This window comes from Python bivittatus, unplaced genomic scaffold (genome assembly GCF_059951505.1).
Source record: "Python bivittatus isolate LINGU-HERP-01145 unplaced genomic scaffold, Pbiv_v1 ctg000040_np1212, whole genome shotgun sequence".
Lineage (NCBI taxonomy): Eukaryota > Metazoa > Chordata > Lepidosauria > Squamata > Pythonidae > Python > Python bivittatus.
In genome coordinates this window covers 2,483,194-2,501,740 of record NW_028277032.1, presented here as the reverse complement: position 1 = coordinate 2,501,740, position 18,547 = coordinate 2,483,194, and the positions used below count along the sequence as shown (strand labels likewise).

General features: G+C 38.2%; 1 protein-coding gene across 3 annotated transcripts in view; it reads right to left on the bottom strand.

The window, feature by feature from the left end:
- KHDRBS1 (KH RNA binding domain containing, signal transduction associated 1) overlaps positions 1–18,547 on the bottom strand; it is a 34,270-nt gene that overhangs the window by 13,935 nt on the left and 1,788 nt on the right. For all 3 annotated transcript variants that reach the window (XR_015798374.1, XR_015798375.1, XM_088153523.1), the window contains exons 2-5: positions 9,303–9,427; positions 6,968–7,084; positions 3,248–3,394; positions 887–1,020 (exon numbers count right to left, since the gene is read on the bottom strand). Coding sequence is in view for 1 of the 3 variants with exons in the window: in XM_088153523.1 (XP_088009649.1) it covers positions 887–1,020; positions 3,248–3,394; positions 6,968–7,084; positions 9,303–9,427 (523 nt within the window). In the remaining 2 variants the exon portion in view is untranslated. The remainder of the gene's footprint in view (positions 1–886; positions 1,021–3,247; positions 3,395–6,967; positions 7,085–9,302; positions 9,428–18,547) is intronic.

Sequence of the window (18,547 nt, the reverse complement as noted above, 5' to 3'; positions counted from 1 at the left end):
CCAGTCTCAATAAGGTTAAGTATCTACCAAAGTCGCTTCAAAGACAAGTTAAACCAGAGTGCTAATTCTAGTGCTAAGAGGAGCCTGGAACCTCTAAACACTGGTATAGGAATTTATTTTATTACTTGGTCAGAAAATATAGGTAGGAAAGAGGGAGCATTATTACTTGCTGCCAAAACGCATGACTCAGATTCTATTACCTGAAGGTACAGAAGAGTTTATTTCCCAAGATTCAATTTCTGAATCAACTGGGACTTTTTAACGTAAAGCCAAAATTATCAAAGGGGAAGGCAAATCTGTGAATAAGGGACACAGGAAGCAGATCAGAAACTGTGATGGTTTGAGGGACTAAAGGAATATAGCTATTTAAAAATGTTTAAAAGCCAGCTCTACAGCACCCTTAAAACTATCCCCAGGCAGTGGACGCTGAGTTCCATCCAATTTGGAAACCAGGTAGCCTGAGGGTTGGAGACTTTCTAAACAGAAAGTGTCCATTCAGAATGCTAAATTCTACCCTTACTCACTGCAAAATATCTTGGAACTACTATATATAATGAAAACCGATCTGCAGTTAGAGACAATGGCAAGAGCCCTGCTAGAAAAATCAGGCCACCCTCATGTATCAGGTATTCAGTTACAGGACAAATGAAATATACTTTATAATTAAATCAACATTCCAAATCTGCTGTCTAAACGGAACACAACTTTTCTACTGCCTCTCACTTTTTTACCAGGACCACCCCATTCCGCAGATGTAACTTCCCCAAATATCCTAAAAAAAAAAAAATCATTGTTTATTTAATGGCGCCTGCTCATTTTCTCGAACTTAAGTCCAATATTAATGCTTAAGCATTTCAAATTAATTATCCATTTATCTATTTATTACCTAGGAACGGGTGGAGGTGGGGGCACTGCTCCCCTTCCTCGGACAGGGATCCCCCGACCACGTGTTGGCTCTGGCACCCCATTGAGATAGGACAATTCCAAAAACTGTTCCTGGCAGATGTCATCCATCATATCCTATACAGAAACAAAGAGAATTAACTTCTGTTCTGTGCAGAATGTTTTAATTTGAAAGACCATTTTGTGTAGTGAACAGCAAACCTTGCAAAACAGGTGCAGGTCATGCTGTTGCAAAACATTTTTGGCCTCTTCAGAATTTCTAGGTTTGCTGTCATTCCATTGCTTTCAGAAGTCTTATTACTATAAACTTACTACTTCTACTTGCTGGAGACTTGCTGGTGACCCAATAGATGACAAGGACCTGCACCATAAACAGTTTAATGACCAGCACTCAGAATTCTGCTGGTGACCAAAGCAGCTCCTATGAAAGGGGTGTTATTCTGCTGAACCATGGCCAGGCCCAGTCAGCAAGCAGGCAGTTATGTTGTGAACCACTTGTAGTTTATGAATAGGCAGCCCCATGTAATGAGGGAGGTGGGTGGGTTGTGCCTTCAAGTCAGTCTTAACTCCTGGTGACTTTTCTTGGCAAGAGCTTTGGAAATGGTTTGCCGTTGTCTTCTTCCCAGAGCTGAGAGAGAGGGACTGGCCCAAAGTCACCCAGCTACCTAAAGCAGGACTAGAACTCATGGCCTCCTAGTTTCTAGCCTGGTGCCTTTAATCACAACACCAAATAGGCTCACAATGAACCTTACACTATCCAAGTGTGAGGTGACAAAGGTCCGAGTGACTTGATGGCACCTTGTTTCAGGAATGGTGGCATCTGGCATACTAGCTTCAGATAGGCAAAGGCTCTCCTGGCCATGGTCTCCATCTGCTATTCCAGAAGGAGCCACAAGTCCTGCTCCTTCCAGGGGAGTGCGATCCCATCGAGAACTGTAGTTGGAATTGGGAGAACCAGATGGTTACTGGATGAACAACCCCACTGTTTTACTGGGATTTAACCAGATTGGGACTTCCACCAGAACTCCTGCTTGGTCATCAACTGGACATCAAAAGCATACCAATTATCCCTCATTCTGAACTGGCAGATGACCTCACTCATATCAGGGCCAGCATCTAACTCATTACGTAAGAGTGGCCAAGGGCTCTACCTCGCATCACCCTACCTGACTGGACCTACCCCACAAATAGTCCAGAAGGATGCCATGGCTGATGGTATTAAACAATATGGGGGGATCTAGCAAGATCAGAAGGACTGCATTCCCTTCCTCCAGGTCATCCATAAGAATGAGCAATGCAGTTTCAGCCCCCATATCTAGGTTTGAACCCTGACAGCAAGGGAACCAGGTAGTCTACTTCCTCCAAGATCCTCTGTTGGTGAATCCCCAACAATTCTCCCCAAAAGGAAGGTTGTAGACAGGGCAGTACTGTTGGATTGAGGAACTGAATCTTTAGAAGAGCCACATCACCACTCCTTCAAGGCTACAACACAGAAATGGTTCACCACTCCTTTTTTCTCTAATTTTTTTTTTAACTTCCCTGTCTAGTCTACATCTCTGATACTTTCTGGTCTCCCATCCAAAGGTTCTGAATTACCCTCTTTATTTCATTAAGATGTTTACCTCTGATGTATTTACAAATCATTTGCTTGCTGATTTACTTGGACACAGTCTGAATTAATTATAGTTCTCAAAAATATTGTAAAGCCTCTCTCACAATCCCCTTTCTCATTTCACTGTATAATAGGAACATGTAGACAAAGAACTGGCTTTAAACTTAGACATGACTGAAACACCTGCCAAAGTACTATCTGTAATTCAACATTTTTTCCAAAACACTTCAAACTCTTGTGTCTTTGGATGCTCAGAAGCCATTTCTCCAGAACTGGGCTGACTCCAATTAATTCCCAAGGCTAAACAGACATAGACAACTAACATACCAAATACAGGTAGTCCTCGCTTCCTGCTTTGTGTAGCGACCGTCTGATGTTATGATGGTGTAAAAAAAAGCCAACCCAGATTTGTGACCAATCCTTGCATTTACGACTGCTGCAGCATCCCACAGTCATGTGATCACTCTTTATGTGATCACAATAAGCAGACTTAATGGAGAATGCAGAAGTGAAATTGTAGGTTAGTCATGTGATGTTTCTCTTAATGATGGTAGTGACTCATTTAACGACTAAATGGGAAGTGATGCTGTAAGCCGATCGTAGTCATGTGATTTTCCACTTAGCGACCGCAATGCTTAGCGATGGAGTTGTCAGTCCCAATTGTGGTCACTAAGCGAGGACTACCTATATGTTTTTATGTCAACATTTGAGGGGGGGGAAGTAGTTACGTACTGGAACAAGGAACTTCTTGACTTCTTCCATGGCATGGGCCATAAGAGCATAAGCCTCACAAGGGGGGCCAAAGACCTCAATGAAAACATGCAGATCCATATTTAAATGAGCATACTTTGGATCACCTCCTTTGCGTAATTCTTCCTCCTGAAAACAGAAAAAAACTATAGTTAGGATTTTAAAACAGGTAATTTTACTTTACCATTCTTAATCACACACTAATTCTTAACAGCTGCTTATAGGTCAGATTTGTTCTCCTTTCCCAAAGGTGTCAGCAGAGCTTCTGAATATCTACCCATCAAGCACAGGCAAAAATTTGTGCCACTCTTAAGGAATTAAGAATTAGGATAGTTCCGCCTCTTAAAATTGAAGAAAGGATTTGGTCATCATTATTTTCTCATTGTAAAAATTATAGACCCATATCCCTTTTGAATAATGACTATAAAATATATACTTCAATCTTAACAGAAAGACTAAAAATTATATTACAAGAAATAGTTAACCATGATCAAAATGGTTTCCTACCACAGAGGTATATAAAAGATAATAAAAGAACAGTTATAGATCTAATAGAATATGCACAAATACATAATGAAAAACAAATTACGCTCCTATTCTTGGACGCTGAAAAAGCATTTGATAATTTAAATTGGAATTTTATGTTCAACACATTAGAGGCAATGGATTTTGGAGAGATTTTTTTAAATGCGGTGAAAGCAATCTATACGACACAAAAAGCCAGAATAGTGGTAAATGGAGACATGACACAAAAGTGTCCAATTGAAAAGGGAACAAGACAAGGTTGTCCTCTATCTCCTTTACTATTTATATTAGTTTTAGAAGTATTAACAGAAGGTATTAGAAAAGAAGACTGCATACAAGGGGTAAAGATAAAACAAGAAATGTACAAATTAAAAGCCTTCACCGATGATTTAGTAATTACAATGCAAAATCCACAGGAGTCCCTAGAGCATTTATTAAATACTCTATCAGAATTTGGAGACTTGGCATGATTTAAAATAAATAATCAAAAAACAAAAATGATAAATTTAAATATGCCACAAAACACCCAAGAACTATTGGAACAGAAGACAGGCTTTCAAAATGTAAAAAAAGTAAGATATTTGGGAACAGAAATTTCAAAAAGGAATACTGATTTATTTCAAAACAATTATGTAAAGATATGGAATAGGATTAAGCAAGATTTAGTAAAATGGGAAAACCTACATTTATCATTATTAGGAAGAATATCTACAATTAAAATGAATATATTGCCAAAACTATTATTTTTATTCCAAACTATCCCAATTTTAATTACGGATAAAACTTTCAAAACCTGGCAAAGAGACCTGTCAAAATTTATTTGGCAGCGGAGGAAATCAAGAATAAAAATTAAATTATTACAAGACAGTAAAGAAAGAGGAGATTTGGGACTGCCTGACATAAGATTGTATTACGAAGTGAGTAGTTTGCTATGGATAAAAGATTGGGTTACATTAGAAAATTGGAGATTATTAAATTCAGAAGGACATGATTTAAAATTTGGCTGCACGGATACCTATGGTATAATAAAATTAAAATGAATAAAGCTTTTAATAATCATATTATAAGAAAGTCAATTTTTAGAATTTGGAATAAGTATAAACCTATCTTAACACCAAATATTCCGCTCTGGATCTCTCCACAAGAAGCTTTTACAAGATGGGATAATGTAGGAAATTATAAATGGTTGAGATATTCAGAATTATTAAATTTGGAAGGATTGTCATATAGATTAAAAACAAGAGAAGAACTGGAAAAGGAGGGGTACCTGTGCCACTGGTTCACATATTTTCAATTGAAAGAACAATTCAAAACAGATATCAAAAATTATAGATTTACAAAAGAATCATCATGGTGGGACACTCAAATCAATACAAATAATGATCATATGATAGCCAAAATACATAAAATTTTATTACAAGCTAAAAGGAGGGAAGTTCAAAATAAAGATTGTATGAAAAAATGGGAGAAAAATTTTGGCTACAATATTGAGTATGAATTATGGGAAAAAATGGTTAAAATTTACATTAAATTATAATTTGAAAGAAAATTTTTATAAAATGATGTACCGGTGGTACATAACCCCTGATAAATTAAATAAAATGTATAACACAATATCAAATGTATGTTGGAAGTGTAAAAAGGAAATTGGTACTTTATACCATATGTGGTGGACATGTCCAAAAGTAAAAAAATATTGGGAGTCAATACATAAAAATATTTACAAAATATTGTCAATGGAAATTATTAAGAAACCTGAACTGTACCTACTCGGATTTATGGACAAAGAAATTGAGGAAAAACATGGAAATCTTCTACTATACCTGATCACCGCAGCTGGAGTTGTCTATGCAGCTAAATGGAAAGAGGAAAATGTACCAACCCTAGAGGAATGGTTACTCAAATCTTTGGAAATTGCTCAAATGGCTAAACTGACTGACCAGCTAAAAGATAAAGATGTTGATGACTTTATAACATATTGGAAACCCTTTTTTGGCTATATGGAAACGACATACTGCATACAGATGAACATTTAGAGTTAAAAGTAAGAACTATGAATAAAATAGAAACAGAGACAAGATGAAGGAACCAAGAAAAGAAGACATGTAAATAGTTAAAACTCACTGTTTAGTTAGAAGGAAACCCTTTTTTTAAAAAAAATGTTTTTTGTGGCTTTGTGGTGTTTTCCCCCCCTTTTTCTATCTGTATTTGTTCTTCTCATTTTATGTTTGTTAGCTATTTGTGTGTGTTAAATTTTATAAGCCAATAAAGATTTATAAAAAAAAATTTTTTTTTTCTCATTGTAAGGCTACTTCAGGACATTAGAGATCACCAATCTGAATTTAAGACCTTGAACGTTAAATACAGCACAGCTAGAAGGATCATGATAATCCTTGAATCTTTCAGCTCTTCTCACTTCTGCAACACTGATATGACTGCTGGCCTCACTCCTGATAACTGAAAGCTGGCAGTCAGAAGAGAGAGCCTTGTACACACAAAGAATTTCCTCCATGAGATAGGAATCCTGGTTAACCTGGATGTCTTCTGCAAGGATGAAAACCTACTTCAGACTGATGCCAATTACATATTATTGGGAGTGGGTGGGGGAGGTAAGGCTGCTTTAAGTGGCATTGAGGGGGTGAGATCAGTCCTTCCATATTCCTACTGGCCACTTCATGTGTTTGATGTCCATGGGTAGTAAAAGCCTGAATAGGACATATTCTGTATCTCAATAGCCCAGATCATTTGTAAAACTGCAAAATACTGGGGCTGCTTGAGGATTTTTAAATTTGGAAGCAGCCATCTTGAAATTATAACCCATTTTCTCCATTTCTGTGGAGAAAAGAAAACTTAGGTAATTCAGAAACTATTTGTCCAAACAAGCCTTCTGTACTCTGCTAATCCATTCATAGACCCAATATCATGCAATGCATGTGCTAAGTCCAGCCAGAAAAATCTTTTCATGAGGCATGAACCTGGAAAAGTATACTGAGGAATGAACATCAGTTCAGACCTTGGCCACACTGAAAACTCTGGGGGCTGGGGCAAGAACTGTCTCAAGAAAATACATTTACATAGTCTTCAGCTACAGTGTTAGTCTGCAGACAACAAAAGGGGAGAGGTAGTAAATGCTGCAGTAGATGCCCAAAATCAAAATTCTAGTCCAGGGAGTCCTACCTTTGCCTTGTCTCTCATTGATCCCTTCCCTAGGACAGAAATCTTTGCTCCAGTTTCCTCCTGTAATCGCTTGATGGTGTTGCCTTGGGGACCCAGTATCTTCCCAACGAAATTGAACTGGAAGAAAAGATACCTTTCCTTAGTTGACATGACAGTGGGTAGCAAATACAACTTTACCTAAGTAGTAACTGTGCTGACTTCAGAATTCCAACCAAAAAGAGAAACAAACATTCTGAATTTTTGTATAGACAGGAAAGCAACAAGACAATTCTTATTGCACCAAGATATCTCTAGGGACATTCTTCATCCTGGCAAATCTGGAATTTATTCTATAAATCTTATCGATTTCCATCTCCGTATCTTCCTCTTCTAAATCCCCCAAAATTGCCAAAACATTAATAAGCCTCTCTCTAATATTTTCACCTGGAATCTCTGGAACGACTCTAAAACCGCTCAGAGTCACTTTTCAATGAGATGACGGTAACAAATTTGATAAATAAATAAATATAAATAAATCTCAAACAGAATTCTTTCTCTTTCAATTCCAGTAAAGCCAGGTTATCCAATTCTCTTTCCATCTCTCAGCTTTGAACCTCAGATTTACTCTCTAAAATTTCCACTCTATTGTTAATTTGCTTTACCTCTCCAGATATTTGTTTTATAGAATCTTCCATCTTTTGAACATCTTCTCTCATCCCCTAGCTGTACAAATCTTCCATCCATTCTTTTTTCAAAGGCATCCAATTTATTTCCCATTTGCTTAAAAAAATTCTGAAGCATATCTTGTGTAATTATTTTTTCTGTGGGTTGTTCTAGTGAGCCTCTTCTGCCCTCTTCTGCCATTTTTCTAGAATTCATTTTTAATCCAAAAGCAAAAAAGTCCCAAGCCAGCAAAATAAAGAGAAGCCTCTGTTTTTTTCCTTATCTTCTTGTTTCAAACTTTCACTTTATTAGCACTCAGTAACTTTCACAACAAAGCTCATGTTTCCATGGCAACTAAACATCAGAGTCTGTCTGTACCTTATCTTTTATTATGCCGATTCCACCAATCCCATAGATTCTTTAAGGCTAGCTAGTAACATTCCCACACCAGGCTAATCTCATTAGCTAACTTAAGAAAAATTATAGCAAAGCACTTCTGTCAAAAGTAAAAATAATAAAAATAGAAATAGAAAAATAGGAAGAAAAAAAATTGTCCTCTTGCCTGCTTTTAAAAAATTTCTTATTTCTTCTTTTAATTAAGTTTTTTGCAAATAGTTCTTGAATCTTTAAATCAAAGTCTCTCTTGCGTTATTTTTATAATCTCAAAAGAAGGTTTAACTCACTGCAAGGAGTCTTATCTTTGCTGCTGAAGAAATCTCTCTTCATCTGTAATTAATTACTTCACAAGGTGGTTAAGAAGTGGGGAGAAGCAAAGTTGTAATGTCCATCTGGCTCCACCACAGTCAGGAGCCTAGATGGAATTCCAGGTCTCCCGGTAGCTCAACTCCTGAGCTGGCTGCAAAACTTTTCAGTTTCTGCAGTTAATTCAGAAGGAACTGTTATCTGAAACACATGTGGTTAATCTCTCGATCTTCCTTGGTCCAGGAAGACTGGGTTGGAATCTGCCTCCCAGCCAGCATTTCTCAACTGCGGTGTCTCTCTCCACGCTTTGGAGAGCGTCAGCCTGCCATTAATCCCCACCAGAAGCTCACGCCCCACTCTGAACCCATAATTTCTTCACCATATTTCGTAATCCTTCCAAATTAGCATCGCTGCACTACTGATTTTTCCCTACCAAACTTACATTAAGACCTAAAAGAACAGAACCAAGTTCAGGTTCAGGACACAATTAGGAGAGATCAATAACTGTCTAGAGAAGCATTTGCTTGTGAGTTATATATTGAAAAGCTACACTTATTTTATCTTCCTCCCTATCCAAGTCCTCATATCTTAGAATTCCATACTGCCTCATCTTTTTCCCCGTTTTCCAGTATTTTCTTCCACCTCTATTATTATGGTGCCCATTTGCTTTGTTCCCTGCTAAACCTATGCACATGGCCCTTACTTGAATCTGCCAGTAGAGCTCACTGCAGGAATGGGTGCTGATGCCAACCTCCTTCCCTGCTCCTCAGCCCACTTTTTTTCTACCTCTGAAATTTATTTTCTGAGGCTTCACTTTCCCCTCTACAACTGTGGCCAATGTAGGCTGCAATCCAACCTATTTGGGAAACATTCGGTTCAGGACAGTTTTATGCTAATAAAATGGTTACAGTTTTGTAATCAGGAAGGCAGGCATAAAGCAAGATAGCAGAAAGTGAAGGCAATCCTTTTCCAGATGTTACAGGTATCTCACCTTGGGATACTGCTTGACTGGTATAAGAACTCGTTCCTTCAGCTTCATATTTTTATGAGAAAACAAGTCCAGATAGGTCTCCTCTTCATCCTTCTTTGATTCACCCTTTTGAATTTTGTCAATTTCTAAAAAAGACAAACCAAACTTCAGTTGAGACAGCAGTTGACTTCTACCATCAAAATGAAGTGCATGACTTGCAAAATGGCTGGTGCAAAGAGGCAGCTTAATTGCTTTTCAGCTATTAGGAACCTTTGTATCAACAAAGAAAAATGGTTAACATATAAAGACTTGTTGGTACAGGAAAATTGAGAACTTAAGATGAAATCAAGAGAACAACTGACTGCAGAAGGATTTACTTTTCAATGGTTTTCATATGCACAATTAAGGGATAGGTTTAATATGGATAAAAAGTTACCAGGCATAGAACAACATGTAACAGAATTTGAAAGGGAATGATGTACAAATGATGATGATTATTGCTAAAATGTAGAAATTATTGTTGAGATTTGAAAAGAAAATTTAAAGAGTGCATGATAAAATGGGCTAAGAATTTTGATTATAATATACAGAAGGATCCATGGGAAAGAATGTGGTTAAAAGGACTGAAATTCATATTGTCTTATAATTTAAGAAAGAATTTCTATAAAACGATGTACCACTGCAAGAGTGAATACACCCAAACAGAAGCTCTAAGAGCAAACAAAAATGAATGTAAGAATGAAAATACCAGGCTCATTAACATTTTCGAGGTACAGACAGGGAACTCAAATGAAATCAAGGACAACTCTAATTAAAAAGTAAAATAGAGAAGGTGATCTGCTAACCTTACTTCTTTCTCTTTCTTATAACCTTGAACAATTCTTCTACAAATGTTCAGGCTTTTGAATATTATGTTCATTTTCATAGGCCTCACTGAAATATTTTTTTTCTTTTTTTTGGAAAAATGAATAAAAAGCATCTGCCTGTTTGGGGTCAGGTATGATCAATTCACTGATGACCTTCAGTTGTATATCTTGACCCCAGGCCAACCAAGTGATGCGGTCAAAGTCCTGACCCAGTGCCTGGAAGCTGTGCAGGCCTGGATGGAGAGGGACAGACTCAAGCTCAATCCTGACAAGACCGAGTGGCTTTGTTTGATCCCTCTGGTTCTACAGGCCCTCCATCTTTAGACTTTAATGGGGTTGCACTTCCCCATGCAAGACTGGGGTGCAATCTGGGGGTCTTCTTGGACTCACAGCTCCTGCTCAATGAGCCAGTGGCAGCTGTGGCCAGGAAGGCCTTTGCACAGCTCCATTTGTTGCACCAGTTGCGCCCTTTCCTGGATTGGGAGGCCGTCAGACAGTCACTTGTGCCCTAATCACCCCATGGCTGAACTACTGCAATGAACTTTACACGGGGTTGCCCTTGAAGACCACTTTGAAACTTCAACTGTTCCAGAATATAGGAGCATGAGAAGTGACGGGCATGCCTTGGTATACCCATTTGATACCCTTCTTCATGGGCTGTACTGGCTGCCAATTTGCTTCTGGGTGTGATTCAAGGTGCTGGTTATGACTGATATGACATAGGGCCTGGTTATTTGAGGTACTCTTCATAACTTTTCACCTGTCCCATCAGGTAAGCTAGAGTGGGCACAGTCCAAGTCCTGTCTATCAAGCAATGGGACCTAGGAAACGTGCCTTCTTGGTAATGGCTCCTATCCTGCAGAATGATAGCCCTCTGGAGATTCATACTGCTCTCACCCTTCTAACTTTTCACAAGCTGCTTAGGATCTGGTTGCTCTCCCAGGCTCTAGGTTAGGATAGGGGTTGAACCCCTTTGATTGATTGCTACCTGCTTGGCTTCTGGGGTTTTTGGTTTCTGGTTAGCTGTCTTCTTTCTTGTCTTGATATATTTTGCTTTCTTTTAATTTTGTATTGGTAAGCTGCCCAGAGTTGTTATGGAGTCAGGTGGCCTCAAAATAATAAATACATTGTTTAAAAAATCACAAAGCATTAAACTTTGTTGAACCATCCATGCACAGAAGCCAAATTATTCTGAACAGAATAACTGAATCACACTATTTTGAAGGGAAATTACCCATTTATGTGGTAAGATAAATGCTACTTTAAAAGACAACAGTCTTGCTATAGTGGTGTGAATTCAACACAGGGTGGGGACAACAAAGTTTGTAGGCTGCAACTAGAGTCCTTCTCACTCAAAAATGGCAAACTCATCACAATCAAAAGCAAGTCCATTGTGCTGTTTCTGAACAAACATGCTTGAAAAGAATTCAAAAGAAACTCAAGGGGAAACTTTCAGAAGGATGCAGACAAGCACAGATATTTTCCAAGTCCTTTTATTTTTTTAATTCAGATGTCTACCTCTTGCTGCTACAAAAGATAATCAAGGTGTAGTTGTCCAGAAAAGACAGCTTAGGGTGGCACTATTGGCTCTGCCAGGAAAGCACCTGGAGGCTTCAGGCAAGCTTGAGAGTTCAAAGTTGATACATTTCTGGGAGAATTTTGCAAGATTATTCAGGATTGTACTTACTATCAGGACATCCCCCAATCTAGTATTAGAAAGCTGCGATCAGTTACAGCTTCTCAATATGTACACAGTAAAAGCTACATGTATTAGACAGATATACACAGTGTTCATTCCCTGCCCCACCCCAGTCCTGCTGTGTTGTCTTACTGAGGTGGTGGAATGCTCCCGGGAGGGATGAGTATATATACTTCCAGCAGGGTCACCCAAGGCATGAAGGTCACCCCAGCTGCCCAGCTACAGCAAGGAGACACCTAGGCAGCATTAATAAAGGAAGATGCTGAAGGGAGATGAACATTTTGGTGACAATAGCAAAGGCATCATTTCATAATGCATGGGAGAAAATAATGATAAATCAACTCCTGTATTTTATCAAAAACACACACACACACACACACACACACACACACACAGACAAACAAGATGAAGTGACTGATGACATAGTGCCAGATGATGGCATTCAACATGCTACTGAGGAAGAGCTTTTGGAATATTAATGGTGTTTATGATTTGGCTAGATTAAAGCCTTTGGGCCAACTAGTTGCAGAGGCTGCCATGCAGGAAAAGAAAATGTGAAGCTGCAAAGACAGAACTAAAGCAGGAACATGGAATGGTTGGATGGGCATGGGAGAACCCATCACTTTGAAGTCCTGAACGTCACTGATAGGGAACCAGAGGAGCCGTGGGATGAAATCAAAGAAGTATTAAGGATGAGTATGAAAAGAGATTGCTAAAGACCCAGAGCAGATGGAATCAATGCTAGGGACTTCAGAACAGATACTGCAGTGGAAAGCACCAAAAAGAGAAGCTAAAGCCAAGACAGACAAAAAATCTTAGGAAGAAATTTAATGAAGAATTTCATAGAAGAGACAAGAAGCAGTATTTCAACAATGCCCATACAGACATGGAAAGAGAAAGGAAAAACAAGCAAAGTCTTCCAAAAAATCTCCAAATTCACAATGAGATCTCGACCTTGAATTGATATGCTAAAGGATGCCAATGAACAGATAGTAAGTTACTCAAAGAAGATCAAAGATGGAAGGAGCACGCTGAAATTTATATAGTATATATGCCATCATTCAAATATCTTAGAAGATATTCCCTATTCACAAGAACCTGTAGTACTAGAACTCCTGAGAATACTGTGGACAGCCAGGAAAGCAAACAACTGGATTATCGAAGGAATCAACCCAGAGTTCTCATTCCAGGCACGAATGACCAGGCTCAAATTATCCTACTCTGGACACACTATGTGAAGACCCAGCCCCTAGAGAAGGCTCTAATGCTGGGAAAGGTAGAAGAAAAGAGGAGAAGAGGACGACCAGCAGCAAGGGGGATGGAGCCATTGCTGGAAGACTTGAAAGCTGAGGTTAGGGACAGATTGTCATGGAGTAAAACTATCTATGTGGCTGCTAGGAGTCAACAATGACTTGATGGCATATAATCAGTCAATCAATCAATCAATCAATCAATCTAGTACTAGAAGATGGTTAGATCAGTAATCTTGTCACTACCAAATCAGAAGGCTACAGGAATTGATGGAATGTCTACAGAAATGTGGCAAACAACAGAAGAAGGATCAGTAAAAGTTCTAACCAAACTATGCCAGCAAAACTGGAGAATGACAAAGTGGCCCATAGACTGGAAAAAGTCATACCAATTTCAAAGAAAGGGGACTTAACAGATTGTGCAAACTGTCACGCAATAGCCTTAATTTTGTACACTAGCAGAATAATGTTCAGGATCTTCCAAAGCAGATTAGAACCCTACATGGAAAGGGAAATGACCAATATTCAAGCTGGTTTTACAAAAAGACAAGGAACAAGATACATTATTGTTGATGCCTGAAGGATCATGGATAAAATTAAAGCATAGCAAAAAGTCAATATGCTGAAAATGCAAATAATCTGCAAGCTCTAATAATAAAAATCAAGGAGTACAGAGAAAAAAATAGGACTAAGATTAAATATAAAGAAACCTAAACTAATGGCAACAGGTACAGCAACCAGCCTTAAAACTGACAATGAAGATACTGACATAGTAGATAGCATCTGACTAGATTGTCAACAGTAAAGGAACCAGCATCAAGAAATATTCCAAAGATCAGCCCTTGGTAGGGTTGCAATGAAGGCCATGGAAAAGATATTCAGATGCCATGATGTATTTATACCTAAAAAGATCAGAACTGGGCAGACAGTGGTTTGAATCAGCAGTTTATAACTTGTACTCACTAGTTTGAGTGGTGAAAAGCACATTATGTACTGAAGAAAATGCCCAAATATTAAGGAACATATTGCACTGTCATGTTCTGTCAAGGACAAAAAATCCTAATCCAATCTTCAATTTATTACTAAAAACTCTATGTTTAAAATCAAGGTTTTTTTAAAAAAAGCAAAATATTCTGTTCATTGTTTGAAAGAGTAAAACATTCAATATAACGCTTCAAGTCCTACTCACCCTAGAATTTGTTAATGAGGACAGAATACCATTTTCTGTGCATAAATTAGCAAGTTCATGATCCAGGTATATAGCTCAGTCATGTAAGGCATTCATATAGCCACTAGAAAAGAAACTTCTAGACACCAGCGCTAATGAAATAAAGGCTACTTGCTAGGTTAAGCAAATCCTAACAGCCAACCATGAATCATTTTAAGGAAATATAATTGCATACATACAAACAAGAGGAAAAAAAAGCAAAGAGCATTATTATGAAACAAAGTGGCTTTGTGTGCACATACATGTAGACAGTTGGAAGCAGCTTCTGAAGCAGTCATGAGTCTTGCAAACAATGAAAAAGTTAAATGATTTGCACTGCAAAGTACTTCTTTTTAATGCTTTGCACTAGTAAATATGTCTGACACAGCATGGGAGTGTCAGTAAGATTTTTAATTTGGATTTTGTTTTATAACAATATGTTATTTATTATATGCTGTTATGCTTTGAAAGCCTGATAAAGTTTGATCCAAAACATAAAAAAATAAATTATACATGAAACCTGACCCTTTGACTTGAGACAGCTTATGAAAGTATTTGTATTGATTTTAGATGTTATTTGGTATGATGACACAGAATGTTAAGCTGCTTAGAGAACCTGAACTGAAGTCCAGAGTTTGTGATGGAAGCTGTCAATTTATCTATCATTATAATTGATAGGACAGGAAGGCCTGGCACGATATGGTTCATGGGGTCACAAAGAGTCGGACATGACTTAACGACTGAACAACAAATAATTTATTCAGGGAAAATAAAATTGGAGATAGGCCTGGGTCTATATTTATTGATTTATATACTGAATTATATTCTTTTCAAACACATACCCATCACTCAAGGTGGCTTAAATCATATCACAATAAAGCAACAATGCTTAAAAAAAAGCATGCGAGATGAAAAAGGGTTTAAGATAATTTTAAGATAAAAATTAGACACAAACAAAATTTATCCAGCTAGGCAGAGGTCTGCCAAAGTAAAGTCTTCAACATCCAGTGAAAAAGAGAGAGGGTCAAGCTAGGCCCCAGAGCACCTCAGAATCTGCATGCGGTAATCAAAAATACCCTTTCTCATGACCTATTTACCCATGCTCCAGGAAGACTACACAGAAAGGCTTTTCAACCAGCAGATTTTGAGCAGCAGACAAGCTGATATACAAGCAGCTGAAAGACACAAACCAACCCAAAACCACCCAGAGATAAGGAATCTGAAAGAAGGTTCTATGAACTAGGAGAGTGGAATCCAAAAGAAACGAAAGCGGGAAAAACAGAGAGGAAGGGCAGAGGAAGATCGCATTGTATAAATAAGACATCAGGAATCTTGGCTGGATCAAAAACTCATAGCTCATACATTAAATTCAAATGTGTATTTGGTTGGGTGATATCCCCACAACTGGATTAAGAATTTATAAGAATTCAATTTTAATTTCCATAACTATAAAATATCCAACATATATCATACTGAGTCTGAAACTCATATTTTTCAACCAAGTGCTTCCTTCTGGCTCCTTTGCACAGCTCTATTCTTTTCTGGATTTAATGGGACTCAGAAAGGGTGAGGAGGAGGAATTCCTTTCAATGCAAAAACTTTAGATAACTTTGTTATCCTGAGCAAACAAAACAATTAACTATTTGCTTCTAAACACTACAAGAATAAAAAGGTTGTAGTCTACATTATTGCATTCTGAGGCCTAATCAGATTAAAAGGAAGAGCAACTTTTACAAAAGTCAACAAGAGAGCCCATGGTCAAAGATGAGTTTCCTTGAGGAAGAAATATTTTTTCCCTCTTAGGTATTGCAATGTCCTAAGCATCAGAACACTGATGTTTCTACATAAAGAAGGCTTTCTGGTTTCAGAAAAATAAACTTATTTCTAATTCTTCAGAGATAAGCAAGACTACCAAATTTTCCACCATTCTTCCCTCCAATCTTCACATCTCAACTCAGCAAGAAAAGAGAAAACTTTCTGTGTTCAGCCATCAGCAATTCTTTAATATAGCCTTTGTTGATGTAATGGGGCTATTTTTAATCCTAAATGCTATGAAGGGGAGGGGGAGCTTTCTTCAAACAGAGGTAGATGCTGCTTGCAATAGAAAAGCTGTCTCTCCCCTGTCCCACAGTTTCCCCATGGAAAAAAAAAATTCATAGCAACTAGGCTTTTAAGAACCGTCCAGTAGTATTAGCAGAAGTTGCTTTAAAGAATAGTTGCTATACAGGGTTGGAAAAATTTGAGAACTATTTGTCAGAGTGCACTTCCATGTGTGAAAAAGAGTGTGAGAGAAGAAACAGGTGTTTGCAAACATATCTTGTGTAAGATAAAGCATGTGCATACAGTATATCTATATGGCAGCATGCCTGGAAATAGGGGAGGAGGGTACCCACCCTCTCTGGCAGGATCCCACCCAGTGCTAGCATCTACTTCCTGACATACATGCTCACCACCAATTCAGCCTGACGACTGAATATGCTGCCCTATCTTGATATGCAACTTACATGCTATATATGGAGATACACTTGGGCAGATAGCATTCAAAAACAGGGCAAAGTCCAAAAGCAGGGGACCCAAGGAAAGAAAGAGCTGGAAAAGCTTGTTTGTTGTGGCTGAATAAACAGTTATAAAAGGAGGTAAAACTACACACGGGTCCTCGAGCCAGCAAGGCTGCACATTATTGGTAGGAACGGAATTTAATTGGCAAGTGATGATGCCAAGGGCAACAAGCCTTAAAAAGGGCATGAGACTCTCAGAAGGGAATTCATTTTGACATCATTCTATCATGTCTTCCAGCAACCCAAAGAGATAACAGGGGACAACAAGCAGCTGGTGGAGAAGGGGTGATGACTGTTAAGATAACTTGAGAAACCAACAATATAGGATAAATAAAATAATGGTTAATAAATGAACTATCAACCTGGAGCTGCCTTCTCTGAACACACCCATATACAGTATTAGGTTACATCTCTTTTCATCCCTAGCCCCTTAGTCGGAAAGGGCCAAGATACTGAGGCATGACATCCAGCACATCTGAAGGGGCTCTATTAGAGCTGGTAAACTGAGGATAGTCAGATTCTTTGCAGAATAAGCAGAACATGGATGACTCTTCTAAAGCATGTTTTACATTAGTATTTCAGCAGATGGAATTTAGTGTTGTGAGGTGTCTAATTTCCTCCACAGACACTTTAAGAGAATCTATGTTCATGTGCAAGAATATAATATAAAACTGAAAATGAATAAACAGCACTATCTTCCAGCAAATTAAACCACAGATCTTCCAACTAGTTTGGAGAAGGAAATGAATTTGCTTTAAATACATGGCCTCTGATATAGAATTTTGATTGGTCCTCAGAACAACAACACTTCCATCTTACTGGGGGGGGTGGGGGGCGGAGACGGGACAAAGCAAGTAACAAACCCTAGCCTTTTGTTCTACATTCTGACTAGTTATTTCCAGCCAGTTGGATTCATTTGATGTAAGAAGATCCCGAAAGCACAGCAGCTGCACTGCTGCGATTAGATCTTATTAAAATGGGGAAGGGGGTGCTAGTGAGACAAAGACTGCCATTTCCACTCCATTTGGTTCCAGGGGAAGCATGAAACAAGGATTAATGCAGATACGCAGATTACAAAGCTGTCTGTCTCTGCAGGAGAAGAGGATACACTGAAATATCTGCTTTGAAATCTTCTCTAAAACATAAAGGAATTCTTAGTTCTGTCTCTTTAAATCAATGTTTGACCACCAATTAGCATCAGCTTTTCTACACCAACTGTTAGTGTAACTATTATAATTCCTCAGAACAGATAAAACCATTGTTATTACAGATTTTGCTGGAGGAAAAAAAAACAGGTAAAAACACCTTCCCTAGAAAAAATGGTGACATGGCACTGCTTCCAAAGAAATTACGTGCTTAAAAAGCACAAAGGAAACCAGGAAGAGAAAGGCCCTATAGCCTGGATCATGCTTCCAGCTGAAAGAGCGGAGCTCAACATGGAAGTACAGTAACAGATCAAACTAAGATCATAATGTTCTCCAGAAAGGAGTCATCCCCTTCTTCTAAGGGAAGAAGGCAGCTAAGAAGTGCAATAGTCTATACAATCTAAGGAACAAAAGACATATTTCATCTACATCTACCCATTTGCTACCAATTTACAAAACCACCTAAGTATCTCTCAATCTCACTGCTGCACAATCCTATTTTGATGTGGGTTTTTTTAGCAAAGCAGTTTGGAAGAGATTA